This window comes from Pseudochaenichthys georgianus, chromosome 13 (assembly GCF_902827115.2).
Source record: "Pseudochaenichthys georgianus chromosome 13, fPseGeo1.2, whole genome shotgun sequence".
Taxonomy (NCBI): Eukaryota; Metazoa; Chordata; class Actinopteri; order Perciformes; family Channichthyidae; genus Pseudochaenichthys; species Pseudochaenichthys georgianus.
In genome coordinates, this window is record NC_047515.1 from 34,390,488 (window position 1) to 34,404,657 (window position 14,170).

The following is a 14,170-nucleotide window of genomic DNA, read 5'->3' on the forward strand; positions in this document are numbered from 1 at the left end:
CCAAAAAAAATATTATTTATCTTGACATAACCAAACTTCAGGCATATATGTTGTTTATGGTTCGTTGTGGAACACTTTCCATGCTCCATAATAAAGGAATATTTTGACATTCAAGATTTATACAGGAAACACCTTGTCACATCTCACACTAAATTAATGTGCTTCCTTCTTATGAATATGCCTGAAATATCAACTAACAATCAGTGTTTTTGGTGTGCTACATTTATTGTGTCTAGATTCATTTGTACATTTTAGGGAGACATTATAATGTAAATATGTGTGTGTGTTATGCAATCACATTAAACACTACTTACTGGGCCAAACAGCCAAAGAAAATCTACCTCCTAAATAAATCACGAGCTGATAACGTCTCATAGTCTGGGCTGTTCTCAAATTGTTTTGTTTTTTTAAAGAATTATACTGATGTCAAATGTTCCTAAAAAAAATCTGTAACTCCTCCACCACATTTTATACATTGATTTGTCTGCTAAAATTAACTTTGTTTTTTTAAATATGTTTCTGGGCCTAAACTGTCCACATGTAAGGATTTTGATACTTAAAAACAAGTATAGGACCAGGCCATGGCCTGCTTCTTCAATAGCTATGGCATGAAGACGGCATCTGTTACAGTGGATTACACTAGAGTGTGCAGGTGTACAGTGTAAAAATAGCAAAAGAAAGACACAGACACAGATGTATTCAGTAAAAATGTTTACTGGCACATTATAGTTGCAAATGTTATAACCATATTGTAGCAGGTATCACCCATTACATTGTGAAGTCTTGCACAGGGGGGCTGAAACTGTCTACCAGGACAATGTCCTCCCCTTATAGATTGCTTTTTTCATTGCCATCTGAGCCTCAACTAACAGCAACCAGCAAAAAAAGAAAAGAAACTTGTTACACCAGCATCAGGTGTGACATTCGTGACAGTTGCACACATTCAAATATACAGAGAAGCAAGGTAAACATAGTAAAGCTGCAAATCAAATACTACAAGCTACAGGCCTCCGACTCTACCAATGCTGCATTCGCCTTCAAGCTTCTTTTTTTTTGGTATTTACACAATAGTGAGGAGGCACTTGTTGTGCCTGTGTATGCCTACAGGAGAGGTCAGGGGTATTAACTTGCATGTTCAGCTGTGAAGCATTGCTTAAAGCGTGGCCAGCAGCGAGGTTCAGAGTATGGCTTCACAACCAATATTAAAAAAGTTCAGCAGCACCCCCTTATGGCCATGATAGCAATGAAGGCAAATCCACAGTGGAGTCCCATCAGTGCAGTGGTTCTGAAATCCCATCCTGCCGTTTCCAAAGCAGGACACTAGGCTAGAGTATGATGGCTGTGCCTCAGCCAGTGAGAAGAGGTGCTGGAGTTGTGAACTGTAAATCAAAGCCATTCGATCACAATATCATCTGCAGGAACTGGGGCCACCTGCTGCCCGACGATCAGTCAAATACCTGCTGCTTTTCTGTGTCCTGATCCCCACTTTCACTCATACATCTCAGTCACGCACACAAACTTAATGAAAACAAATTCATAAGTGACATGACAGGTATCACAGAGAATGCTGATAGAGGTTTTTCAAACCCTTCAAACTGAGTGCTCTGCAGAGAATGGTATCAAACTACTGATTTCATTATTACATTGTTTAAGCATTGCCTGGAAAAATATATTTTTTGTATGTGTTCTGCAGGATGTAGACATGTTTTAACTGTTTAGACGATCTTATCTTTAGTTTAAAAAACTATTATGTGACCAATTTAAATTTCCCTTGATAATACTTTCTTATAAATGTATGCAACATGTATGTTCAGAACTAATGGACATTATAATGCTAACCTTAAATTACCAGCCCATTCAAATTCCAATCATTGATTGTTACCATCTTAGCAAAATAAGCATCCCCCCATTGGAAACCCATTGAAATGAAGAACGTAATAAAAAAAAAAAGAAAGCCATTTAAAAACGTTTAATATATAACTTTTATATAATGTATACTTAAACAAGACAATGTGTCTTCAGAAATTTGAGAAATAGATGGACAAAAAAGGAGAATATACAAAACAATGACAAACAAAAAAAGATCATGATGTTCCTTTAGTGAAGCTCTACGAGCAACCAACAACTCTTCCAGCACAATGGAATATAAAATGCTTGTGTTTAAAATGAACATGTTATCGTGTGTTGTAATGACTCAAAAGTATGCATATTTTCATTTCAACATAACAAAACATCAGCTGGAGTTTTGATTAGTTCCCCTTCTGCGGGTTGAAGGTTGGTCGAACAGCTCATGCAGTGTTTAGTTGGATTGTAAATCTGCAGACTTTTTTCCAAGACATACAACCCCAGCGATTGAAGTGCCTTTAACACAGCAAGAAAAACACACATGAAAAAAAGATCTAAACATAAGATGTGGAATCATTTGAAGTGTTAAACGCTCTCCAAGTCAGTCGATTTTTGGCCTCATTATAAAGACTTAACGATTTAACTCTCATTCTTTAAATACGAGAACATTCAAACAAATATCTTTAAAACTTACACTGATATTACAAATAGATAATGAACAAAAGATTGGTTCCTAACTCTTCAGCAAGGGAGTGAGAATTACTGGATTGAGGACAGCGAATGGCTGCGTGCGTCTATATTGGTCTTTCTTTACACGTCGGGGAACTGCTGCGAAGTCGCTTTCTTTTTAAATCTTACCATCTTAAACACATATTGAAGCGACTGGCCTTAATGAAACCATGCACCAATAACCGGCAGCTAGTTTGTCGTGAAGTCAGTCTGGACACTGTACTGAAGGAAATGACTGCTTGAGTTACATTCATGCAGCTTTTAAAGCAACGGTTAGCAATGCATTGGATCCTAGTTTCTTTTCCTAAGCTCCGAGATGGTCACAGCAATCCTAAATCACATGCTTGTTCCCTTTAGAAAAGGCCATTGAGTGTGTCGCGTAGTGTCCTCTCTAGTTGATGTTCCAGCAATAGTTTGAAAACATGCACGAAAACAGACAAAAATTGATGGTTGAGAATCCAAAAAAATGGTTGTTCATACATCCTCCTGCACATTCACCTGCTCATACATACGTGCAGTGCAAACACAGAAATGGCAACCCTCCTCCCCTTCCCCATCTCCCTTCTACTGTAGGAACGGTCCCACCCATGATTTGTAACAGCAAGTTCCAGAAAGAGCACTTGTTAAAAAAAGAAAAGAAATATGGCCTTACATTTAAAACCGTAACAATCGATGAAATAAAAATGTGCCTTTTAGCACAAATCTTTTTCCGTAATTTGATTATGCTTTTGTTAAAATGCTATCAAGTACGTCTGCGTAGATATAGATGCAGTCTATGCATGGGTTGGTGTGTGTGTGTGTGTGTGTGGGTACAGCTGGTAGAGAGGTGGTACATGCTGGCATAACCTGGTTTTCAAAGTGTCACAGCTTTGATGTGGTGCCCCAGTGCAGCGGACGTCCTGCAGGAGGGCCTAAAGCCCCCCCCCCCCCAGAGACTAAGCTGCCAGTCTCTCCACACAAACCTTCTGAGGTCAGTCATTCACGGCCTGTATGTTCGTCTCATACTCCATGATCCCCGTCTTGTCTGAATAGCCAGGATATGTGTGTGTGTGTGTGTATGTGTGTGTGTGTACACGTGCATTAAACACCCAATGAAAATGTGTCTTGTGCAAGTTTCTGTGTGTGTCGTTCCCCAGCAGTGCAAGTGTGTGTGTGTGTGGGATTGTGATCGTGTGTTAGCCTGCCTGCTTGTTTCAAGAGTCTGAGTGATCATTCCCGTATGCTGGCGGAGTAGGAGAACTGAGGGAAGTGCGTGCGCTGATCCGTGTCCTCTGCGTCTAAACTGTCAACTGGAGTATACAAAAGGAGAGAAGACAGAGATAAACGTGTTAACCCTCAAATAAATCCAAACTTGGAGCACAACAAAATGCACACGATGTACTCACACTTGTCAGGCGGCGTTATTGTTATGGTTTGTGCTGTGAACTCATCATCAAAGTAACGCGTGTCCGTCTCCGATGTCACCTGGGGTTTGAACGGGGGAATGAGCTGAGGAGAAAAAATACAATCGGTCATTTTACATCAAATGACATTCTATTTAGCTAAATGATAGAGGGCTTGATAGATCAAAAGTGACTTCAGATAATTGGATAATTCTATATTGGAAACATATATTGTAGGGCCATACCTATACAAAACATGTCTGTGAAGTTCTTTGCTTAAGATACCAAACAGATCACCCATTGATTGTAGCCGTGATAGGTCCCCTTCAAATCAACCAAGATACAAACTAAAAACTGAAAGAAGTGCTTCTGCATTGGATTCAAATACGCCAAACATTTTTATTATATGTTATATTATATTGGCCACGGTGACGTCATAACGGGTAGGTTACACCCTACAGGGGAAGATGTGTCCTGATATCAATGTGGAGCTTGTTCCAACACTAGCCAGCTTCACACACACACACACACACACACACACACACACACACACACACACACACACACACACACACACACACACACACACACACACACACACACACACACACACACACACACACACACACACACACACACACACACACACACACACACACACACACACACACACACACACACACACACACACACACACACACACACACACACACACACACACACACACACACACACACACACACACACACACACACACACACACAAATGTAATTATATCACTGTATATATATCATCAATAATATGTAAACATTTGAAATGTATGTTAATGTTGTTAATTATTTTGTATTGTGATGCTTTGGCAACATTGTTTAAATTTAACTTTCATGCCAATAAAGCCCCTTTGAATTTGGTTATTGTTCACACCCTGAACATCCTAAGAACTGCCACATCATTTGTTTATTTCCCCAGAATCTCACCTTTTTCTCCAGAACATCCTGCCAGTTGATGGAGGAGAAGAACTTGTGGCTCATCACTTCTTTGGCATCATCAGGGCCGCCCCCGAGCCTGTAAACAAAACAAAAACCCCATCATCATCATCATCATCATCATCTCCACCCACTCAACAGCTACCTTTATTTATACAGATAATTGTGCAAACACCGACGTTACAAATGTACACCGAGCACTTCTGCCGTGTTGTTCTGATAAATGCGTCTCTCATTTCCTCACAGGTGCTGGTGCTGGTAAGGCAGGCAGCGCTCAATGTACTAATTTGAGCAAGCTCTTCGATTGTTCCAAGAAACACTGGGGCTCGACAAAAACAACAATCAATTATGTCTGTGTTCATGGCCGTTGAAAACTAATCAAGAAGGAACAAAGGTTTAATAATGTGGTTACTTATTTGATAGCTGGATTTGTGGGGCCCCTGAGCACAGAAGAAGATTCAGAAAACTAATCGAGTGTTACAGACATGGTGCAACATCGCAGGAAGGAAAGGTCTTTTTCTTGAGCTACACTTACCATTATACAAATTGTAACACTGACAATGTTTGATTTTTCTCCATGTTTGCATGCTATAACGTTACACATACATTTAAAAAAACATTGTCATCTTTGAAATAAGGCGAAAAATAATGTAATGATTTTAAAAAGAGTACATACATGTCCACTGTATTGCCGGCTTTTCTTTTACACTGGCATACCAATATATCTACTTTGATGATATGTTGTGCTCAAGCTAGGGCTGCTCAATTAATCGTATTTGAATCGCAATTACGATATTGGCTTGCAACGATTATGAAAACAACACAATCGAAATTAAACGTTTTTTTTAAAAAAAAAATTTTTTTAGTTGAATTCTAAAGTTCAGGGTAATCAACTGTTAAAAACACACTGTTCACATTTCTTTTTCAATAAATGGATGTTTTCAAAGTAAATGGATAATCGTTTTTAATAATCGTGATATCAATTATTGACCCAAATAATCCAGATTATGATTTTTGCCATAATCGAGCAGCTCAAGCTATTTTTAAACGCTGCCTAATACAGTGACATGTCTTTGTCTCTGTTAAATGGCTTTGGTAAAACGTGATGTTTACAGAAAACTGACCTCAAGAAATATGTAGGAGATTAAATGTCTAGCTTTAATATAACGCAAGTTTTCATTTTGGTTAAATATCTTTAAAAATATCTTTGTGCAGAGCCTTTCGCACTACAGATAATCGTGAGACACATTTTGATCCTGATTATCCAGACACATTGTTATATTTACTAAATGAGGGTTTGATTCCCACGGTGTATGGCCTAGCTGCTAACCACACACCTTTGTTTGGGATCCTTTTTGAGCAGGCCGGCCAGCAGGGCCTTGGCCTCAGGAGCCAGGTTCTTGGGGAAGCGGATCTCCTCCATGAGGATGAGCTCAAAGAGACGCTCGTGGTCCTGGTTGTAGAAGGGCAACCGCCCACACATCATCTCGTACATCACCACGCCCAGTCCCCACCAGTCCACCGCCCGGCCGTAGTCATTGTCCTCCAGCACCTGGCAAGGTAGAACGTTGAGAGAAGAGAGGAATATCATCAAGACACTATTTTTACTTATTTTCTTTTAAAACACTTTAAAAGTCCTTGTTTTTTTTATTTAAAAAAAGAAAGTTGTACTTTCCTTTCGACAGCTACAATCAAATTATTTTCATGTTTTTTATCTGATGGGCTGGTAGGCAAAAAGCCCCCAAAAACAACAACTAAGGTCTGATTTACAATAAAAAAGGTTTATATTTAGCCGAATCATGTAATTGTGTTTCTGTTTCTTTAACTGCAGTTCACTTCAAAAAAGATAATGTCCTTTCAATAGAGATGTATTTTTGGAAAAGATTGAGAGCAGACTTTCTTCTCCCAGGAACCTGTTGATTAGAAATGCTCTGTAGGTCAATTCACATTTCCTAAGTGTTAGTATATTATCATTATGGTAGCCAAAGCTGCCAGCCACCAGCTCTCCCAGCTGAACTACCGTTCATACTGCTTGTTCCCTTAGTGCCCCACGAGGCATCAACAAAGTAGCTCCAAAATGTTCAGACATGAAACTACCGTCCTATCAAAACTTAGATTCCATAGAATAGATTGCATCACCTTCAGCGTATATTTACATAGACATGGTGACAGAAACATAATAATGTGTGATTCCTCAGGCGTGGTGAAGTTACCTCTGGTGCCAGGTACTCGGGGGTTCCACAGAAGGTTTTCATGGTGGCACCGTCCGTGATGCCCTCTTTACACAGACCGAAGTCTGTAATCTTTATGTGGCCGTCCTTGTCCAACATGAGGTTCTCCAGCTGTGCAGGGAGAGATTTAGTTTACAGTCAAATTATTACAAATATTCCTTCAGCTTGTTTGCTAATTGAATACAATACTGTCATACACTTTTTCACCAATGATTTTCAATGACTTCTCCATGACCTTTACCTAATTTTCCATGACCAAAGAAATGACTCTTTCTCAGCGGTACCACTGAAACATTTGGATTTTAACATGGTAAGCTAGAAAATAAGGTCTGCATATGAAACATGTTGTGCCTATCTAAAACAAATCAAACAGTAGGCTAACTAGCTCCTACAGACTAAAGCCACTGGAGACTAGAGGGCGTGATTGTAAAAATCTCTCACCAGCAAAATACCTCGTCAGTTAAATGCCATTTTACGTTTCATCACCATACGATACAGCATTTATTATCATTATAGTATTACTATTTCGGCGATTAGATGAAATATAAATTATATTTGATGCAACTTTGGTTACATTTCCATGACTTTTCCAAAACTTTGGGAAACATAATGTTTTCCATAACTTTTCCAGGGCCTGGAATTTGCATTTCGAATTTCCATGACTCTTCCAGGTTTTTAATGACCGTAGGAACCCTGGTCATAACAAGATCTTACCTTTAAATCCCTGTAAACTACATTGCGTGAGTGAAGGTACTCCAGTGCCGACACTATTTCTGCACCATAAAATCTTGCTCTGTCCTCTGAGAACACTCTGTCTCGTGATAAGTGAAAGAAGAGCTGGAAAAGAATTAAAAAAGAAGGAACAGGAGTAAGGTCATATGTAGGCGTATTAACACATCGGACACAATAGTGGGCCAGGTGAAAGAGAGAAAAAACTTACTTCTCCACCATTTGCATACTCCATCACAAAGCATAGCCGGTCATGAGTTTGAAATGCATATTTTAGTGTCTGTAGAGAGGGAAACATATTTTAACATCCTGTGAGTTCCTTCATTTAGTAAAGTGCAAAATAAGGCAACAGTACCAGCACTAGAAACTCACCGTTAGAAAGGGATGCCGCGTATTTTGGAGAACTCTGCTTTCTGTAACAGTGTGTGCCACTTCATCCTAGAGGAGTACACACAACGTTACATTGAGTACATGCAAAGATAATAATATGTAACATTACTGTTCAAGAACTCTGTGAAGTCTAGATATTACTGTGATAGGCACTTACTTTAGCAATGATGACTTCTTTGCGGAGGATCTTCATGGCGTAGTACATCCCCGTGGCCTTCTCCTTCACCAGGATAACTTTACCAAATGTCCCTTTTCCCAGAAGCTTCAGATAGTCAAAATCACACATGTTCTGCAGGAAACACCATTAAAGAAAAACTGTGACGAAGATGCATATAATATACACATGTATTAGTGCACTACATATGCTGTGTCCTAAAACAAACACAAACTTATTTTGTGCAGATGAGATGCGACATGCTGAAAATGTATTCATATTTCCCCGGAAATTACACAATGAATCCTTTAAGTTACATAAAAAAAGACACCATGCCGAGATCAGAATCGGATTTTTCTGACATTTGCGCTATTGTAGAATAAAATACAAATTATTAAACAAATATATATATTTATATAAAACACAAGTATAAGTAGTAAACTGAAAAAAACAGAGTTAGATATCACTGTAAACATAAGAAGTTAAAGTAATATGTACAATAACATTTTGTAATTGTTTAAAGTCAAGGAATAAATATAGAAATGCTTAATGTTTAGTTTGTTATAAGTCTCCTACATATAAATAATCACAAAAAACATATATACACAAATGTTGCTTCACCCAAAAATGTTGAGAAAGATTTAAAGGCTTAGCGTTTAAACGAGTTGCAAACCCTCGGCTGCCAGGCTCAGCTAGTGCAAATACTGACCACTTTTGTGCGGAGTTTGGACACAGCAATCTCCATCTCCTCCGTGCCGCTGATGTCACTTGGTGAGCCAAATTTAATCTCCATGGGCTCCTCGTCGTGCTGCTGACTCTTCAGGCCGTTTGCCACCGCCTGGATCGATCGCATCCACTCCTCCCTGACCCCGAAGGAAACACACATTACTGTTATCAAATCTAGCCATGTCTACATTGCTCTGAATATAAACATCTGAATTGGCTACTACTACTACACTGTGTACCTGAAGGTACACAGTGTAGTAGTAGTAGCAGCACTGATGTTTGTTTTGTAAACTCGTTGTACTCCGACAGATGGTTCAGACGTTGTGCCAAAATATATATCTTAAAAAGGAAAAACAGGAGTCTAGCGGCCTACATTTGGGAAGTAGAGGATAATCTGGGGGGCTGCTGGGATTTGGGCAGAGCCGATTTCAACAAAATGTGATAACGATTGCTTAGGTTGGGGGGGAATAATCATGTTTAATCTGGAACTGAATTCTATTTCGAGCAGGAGGGTCTTTTCTACTCTTGCAAAGTAAAATGATTTGTTAGTATTGAGGCCCTTTGTCCGATTTTGTAAAAATGTTCTCCCTAGTGTCTTTCTGCCCTTACTAGTTTAACTCATGTTTGATAACAGCTTTACGAGTTCTATTCTCAGCAAATGAGGATGTGGTAGGGTTTAGTAAAACATAGGGGAAACGGTGTTTCAACCATGAAGACAGTTATAGAAAATAAGTAAATGAGACTGTCTAAAATATCTCTGGACTATTTACATTACACACCGGGGAGAGGACACCAGACCGTTAACTGCAGACTACCTTCAAGCTACAAGTAAAGTTACATCTAATTATATAAATAATGATATACAAATAAAGCACAATGTCTGGCAGAAGAGTGCCTTAGACTGAGTAGTGAGTGAGGCAGAGAAGACATGCCATATACATATTGAGGATAATAGTGGTAGTTTACATGTTTATTTGATTAGCTAATCTCAAAATGCCGCTAGCCTGATTGCAGACTCTTCTAAAACTTTTTTAATTTAGATTTTAATTAATTGTATTTATTCAGTCCTGTGTTTATTGACTCTTTTGGCATTTAGTGTTTTAATCAATCGGTTTAAGGACTGGGAGGGGGGTTAGTAATATTTTTTTTGGAGCACCCTTTGTGCATGAAAATTGCTATATAAATAAAGTTTGAATGATTGAAAACAAATGTTCATCTTTGCTGTTTTATTGTATGTTTATATTAATCCGGTTTTTCGTTTAACACCGTTTCACATGTAAATGAATGTGAAATATACTGGTGGCCAACTACAGATGACTCACATTTTAATAGGGTTTTATCTTCAAAACAGACAGAAAATTAAAAAAAGAAAACTCTGTAATTAATTTGTTTTACCTCTCCTCGTTGCTGTCTACATGGAAGGTGCGCTCGATAACAGAGGTCCATTGCAGGCATCGAATGACAAATGTGTTGGGCCTTGGGCGCTCTGTCTTCATCAGCTGGCATTCTGTAAGCAGAGACACATCAGCCAACACTGACCAACTCAAGGCAGCGACAACTAAACATCAAACCACTTCTCGGAGTTTAATCCGCCACTTATTTGCCAGCAAGATGGGAAAACCGACCTGCGACAGAGAAGTTGTTGAGCGGTGGGAGGCTGTGGTCACTGGACACCTCGGGCTTCTCTTTGTAGCCGATGAAGGATCCATCGCTCTTTAAGATGAAGTAACGAGGCCGCCACGTTTTAATGTATTCACCTGGAAGACAGACAGATTTTGATCCAAATCGGTTTTAATGTTTGACACCTTGCTCCTGTGTTGTCAAAATATTATCACAGTGAGGAGACTCCAACTTACAAGCCAAAGAGGGAAGTATTTAATAATAAAAAGGTATAGATTTTTTTATCATACACTATTACATTTATGTCAACCCAGATTATGGATGGTGAACACAAGGGGCCCCCTTACCTCTCTTGTGGAGCCATCCCTCTCTCACAACACTGACTTCATTCATGCTGGGGCAGAAGACTGTCTGCGTTGGGAGGGGCTGCAGACAAGCTGGTGGAAATTGTGCAAACGGTTCCTATTGGTCAAGTCCCTGAGAGTGGCTCAGATAAAAAATATATCATGTAACACCTGCAGGAAAAGGAACAGAAAGAAATACTGTAAATGCAGAATACACGGGTGTCAACCTACCTATAAAAGACAAAAACAATGCTAATCGTAGCATGGCGTAACTTTGACATGTGACTACAACTCACAAACAATGTTATTCATATTTAAAGATTTTTTTTTAATCATGAGCCTGTTTTTTCTTGGTGACTCAGTTTGGACTATTTACAATTTATGGCTGTACAGAATAGTTTGAAGCTTCAATAATAACATTAAAATATGATTTTCTATATTTAACATTTAAATGCTGAGCAGCTTTTATGAGATAAAGATTAGGCTACGATAATATTATTAGTATTATACTATTTATAGAATTATATGCTGAGGCTGCGAAGGATTATATCAGACGAGCATTGAACCAAACATTTTCAATAACTCCAGATCATTGTAGGTGAGAAAAACATATCCCTTACAGCCATTCACTTTTTACATATAAACAGTTTTTTTAAATGAGGCCTGAAGAAGGTTTGAATACAGCCAGGAAGGGGGAGAAGAAGACAAAGTGAAAGCATTTCTGGAAACATAGGAAACTTTCTGTGTATTGCGCTTGATGCCTATCTAAGTGTTGTCACCACAGCACTGCGCTTGAATAAATTCCTCACCTTCACGCACTCTGTTTCCTTGAAACACAACTCCACAACAACGAAAATGGCTGACATCTGCAAGTCTGCTCACAGCCTTATATCTGATCATCTGACACTTAGGACAGTGACACATCCAAAACAGGACTAGCATAATGACTATAATAAGATATAATAAGATCTCATGCAAATCAGAGATGCAGTGTCAAAATACATCTAAATTATATATACAGTACATTATGGGACCTATACAACTGATATAACCATAAGCAAAATGTCTGCAAAGCGCTGTATTTCTAATGTAATAGCCTCCCACAGCTCTTGCTGAATGTGTGTGGAGAGGCCTTGGTGATCCAGGGTCAGCCCTGAACCAACAGCTTATGTTAGATAATAGGTTTAACAGAATTTCACAATATTTCAGTGAAAGTGATGGGGTTGAATATTACAGTGCATACAGTTACCAGAACACAAAGTCTGTTTGAACTGCTTTGTTTACAAAGATAAAAACAGATAAGGGTTCCCACGACTTCAGACTCTGTTATGACCATCAGAGGTGCATCCACGGTTGTTCATAAATGTACTCATTATACAAATCCCCAAATCTGAAGGGCTAATATAATACGTACTGCTATTTGAGAAATATGAAGCACAACTGCACGTTGTACACCAATAAGCAGTACTCAGATCCTTTACTTAAGTAAAATTACAATTACTATTGTCTTAAGATACTCCACTACAAGTAAAAGCCCTGATTGCACAATGTTACTTCGGTAAAAGTATGAGCATTAAAATGTACTTAAAGTACAGAAAGTACTCATTCTGCACAATGGCCTGTCATAATAATATAACATAGTATTATGAGCTTAATGTACTTCAAGTATCAAAGCAAAAGTAGTACGTACGTACACGTTATGCATACTTTTATCTTTACACAGTAATATTCTTTTTAATACATGTCAGAGTATTTTAGAATTGTATGTGGACCAAATACTGTGTAGATTAGTAGTACAGTACTACATTATAGCATATCGTGTGTTTATATGCGTAGTGCGTACAAAGTAACTTTTAGAGTAAGTGCAAGAAGTAGAAAGTAGCAATACATGGAAATACTCAAGTGAAGTACAAATATATCATAAAATAAAGTAAGTACAGTAATAGTAAATAGTTACTTTCCATCACTGCCAATAAGTGACAAAGAGGGCATATACTATCTAGTCAAGCGTAAAAGGTAATTGTCTTCATGTAAAGCTACTTGAGAAAACGTTTTTTTTATTAAGTCAGTAAAAAGCAATACTTGACATTGCTACCCAGTTAGAATATTAACACAGTTAATCAATATCTGAAAAATTACATACCTAACCCTACCACAAGCTTCTCCGCGTAAACATTAACGTAGCGTCAACACATCCTCATCCTCTCAGCGTCACATTTGTAGCTACTAGCTAACTGAACAAGAGTCAACAAACGTTACAAGTCCAAAGACGGGTCAGATGGCTTTTGTATGTTAGCTTAACAGTAAACAAGTTGCCAAAACACTTAAAATAAAGCTGATGAGCTGTTTGGCCAAGTGGTGCGACAGACAAGCAGTGAGGACACTGGCCATGACCGCATTACGACCAAACAAGGCAGCTAGCCAAAATAGCTTTCAAGCTAACAGCTAGTTAGCATATCAGTTAGCAACTTGCGCTACTTCTCCTCATTACCTTACTATGTCTTTCCTTACCTCGACTTCAGCGACAGAAATACTCCCAGCTGGTCTGCTCTTGAAGAGGCTCGGAGGTAGGCTGTGCAGAGCTCTCACCAGTTAGCACTTGAAGCGTGTGTGTATTGAACTCTGTCAATGATCACACAGCTAAGCTGCTCGCTGAGCTTGTTTTCTTCCCTCACAACAACAGCGTCGGCGGCGGCGTGCTTTGGGTCTGTTGCTGCTGCAGTGGCTCACTGAAGCGTATTGAAGCCAGCGAGAGAATAAAGTCCACCGAGCGCCTGAACTTGATGGATATTTATGTCGAACACGAGTACGTATAATGTCCAACTCCTGGGAAGATAAAACCCCCTCTTTATGGGTTTAATGTGGTTAGTCGTCTGCTAAGCGTGGAAGGAAGCACTCCGTCCCAGGCAGACAGTATAGCAGTCCTGCAGACGCACGCAGCAGGAAGTGACGTAGAGGCCGGAGAGGGTCCACTGGTCCACTGCACCTGAACAGTCTGTGTGAAAGTACATCAAGTACCGCAACTGTAACCTTA

General features: G+C 39.0%; 1 protein-coding gene across 1 annotated transcript; it reads right to left on the reverse strand.

Moving 5' to 3' along the window:
* Positions 1 to 696: 696 nt before the first annotated feature.
* Positions 697 to 14,109, reverse strand: akt2 (v-akt murine thymoma viral oncogene homolog 2). The gene is made up of 14 exons (XM_034096708.2): positions 13,648 to 14,109; positions 11,140 to 11,307; positions 10,798 to 10,929; positions 10,568 to 10,679; positions 9,156 to 9,309; positions 8,450 to 8,581; positions 8,275 to 8,340; positions 8,114 to 8,182; positions 7,888 to 8,010; positions 7,156 to 7,284; positions 6,280 to 6,494; positions 4,934 to 5,021; positions 3,960 to 4,062; positions 697 to 3,863 (listed from the first exon to the last, which is right to left on the reverse strand). The coding sequence occupies exons 2-14, from the start codon at positions 11,183 to 11,185 to the stop codon at positions 3,784 to 3,786; spliced, it is 1,449 nt and encodes a 482-aa protein (XP_033952599.1). The 5' UTR covers positions 11,186 to 11,307; positions 13,648 to 14,109; the 3' UTR covers positions 697 to 3,783.
* Positions 14,110 to 14,170: the final 61 nt, after the last annotated feature.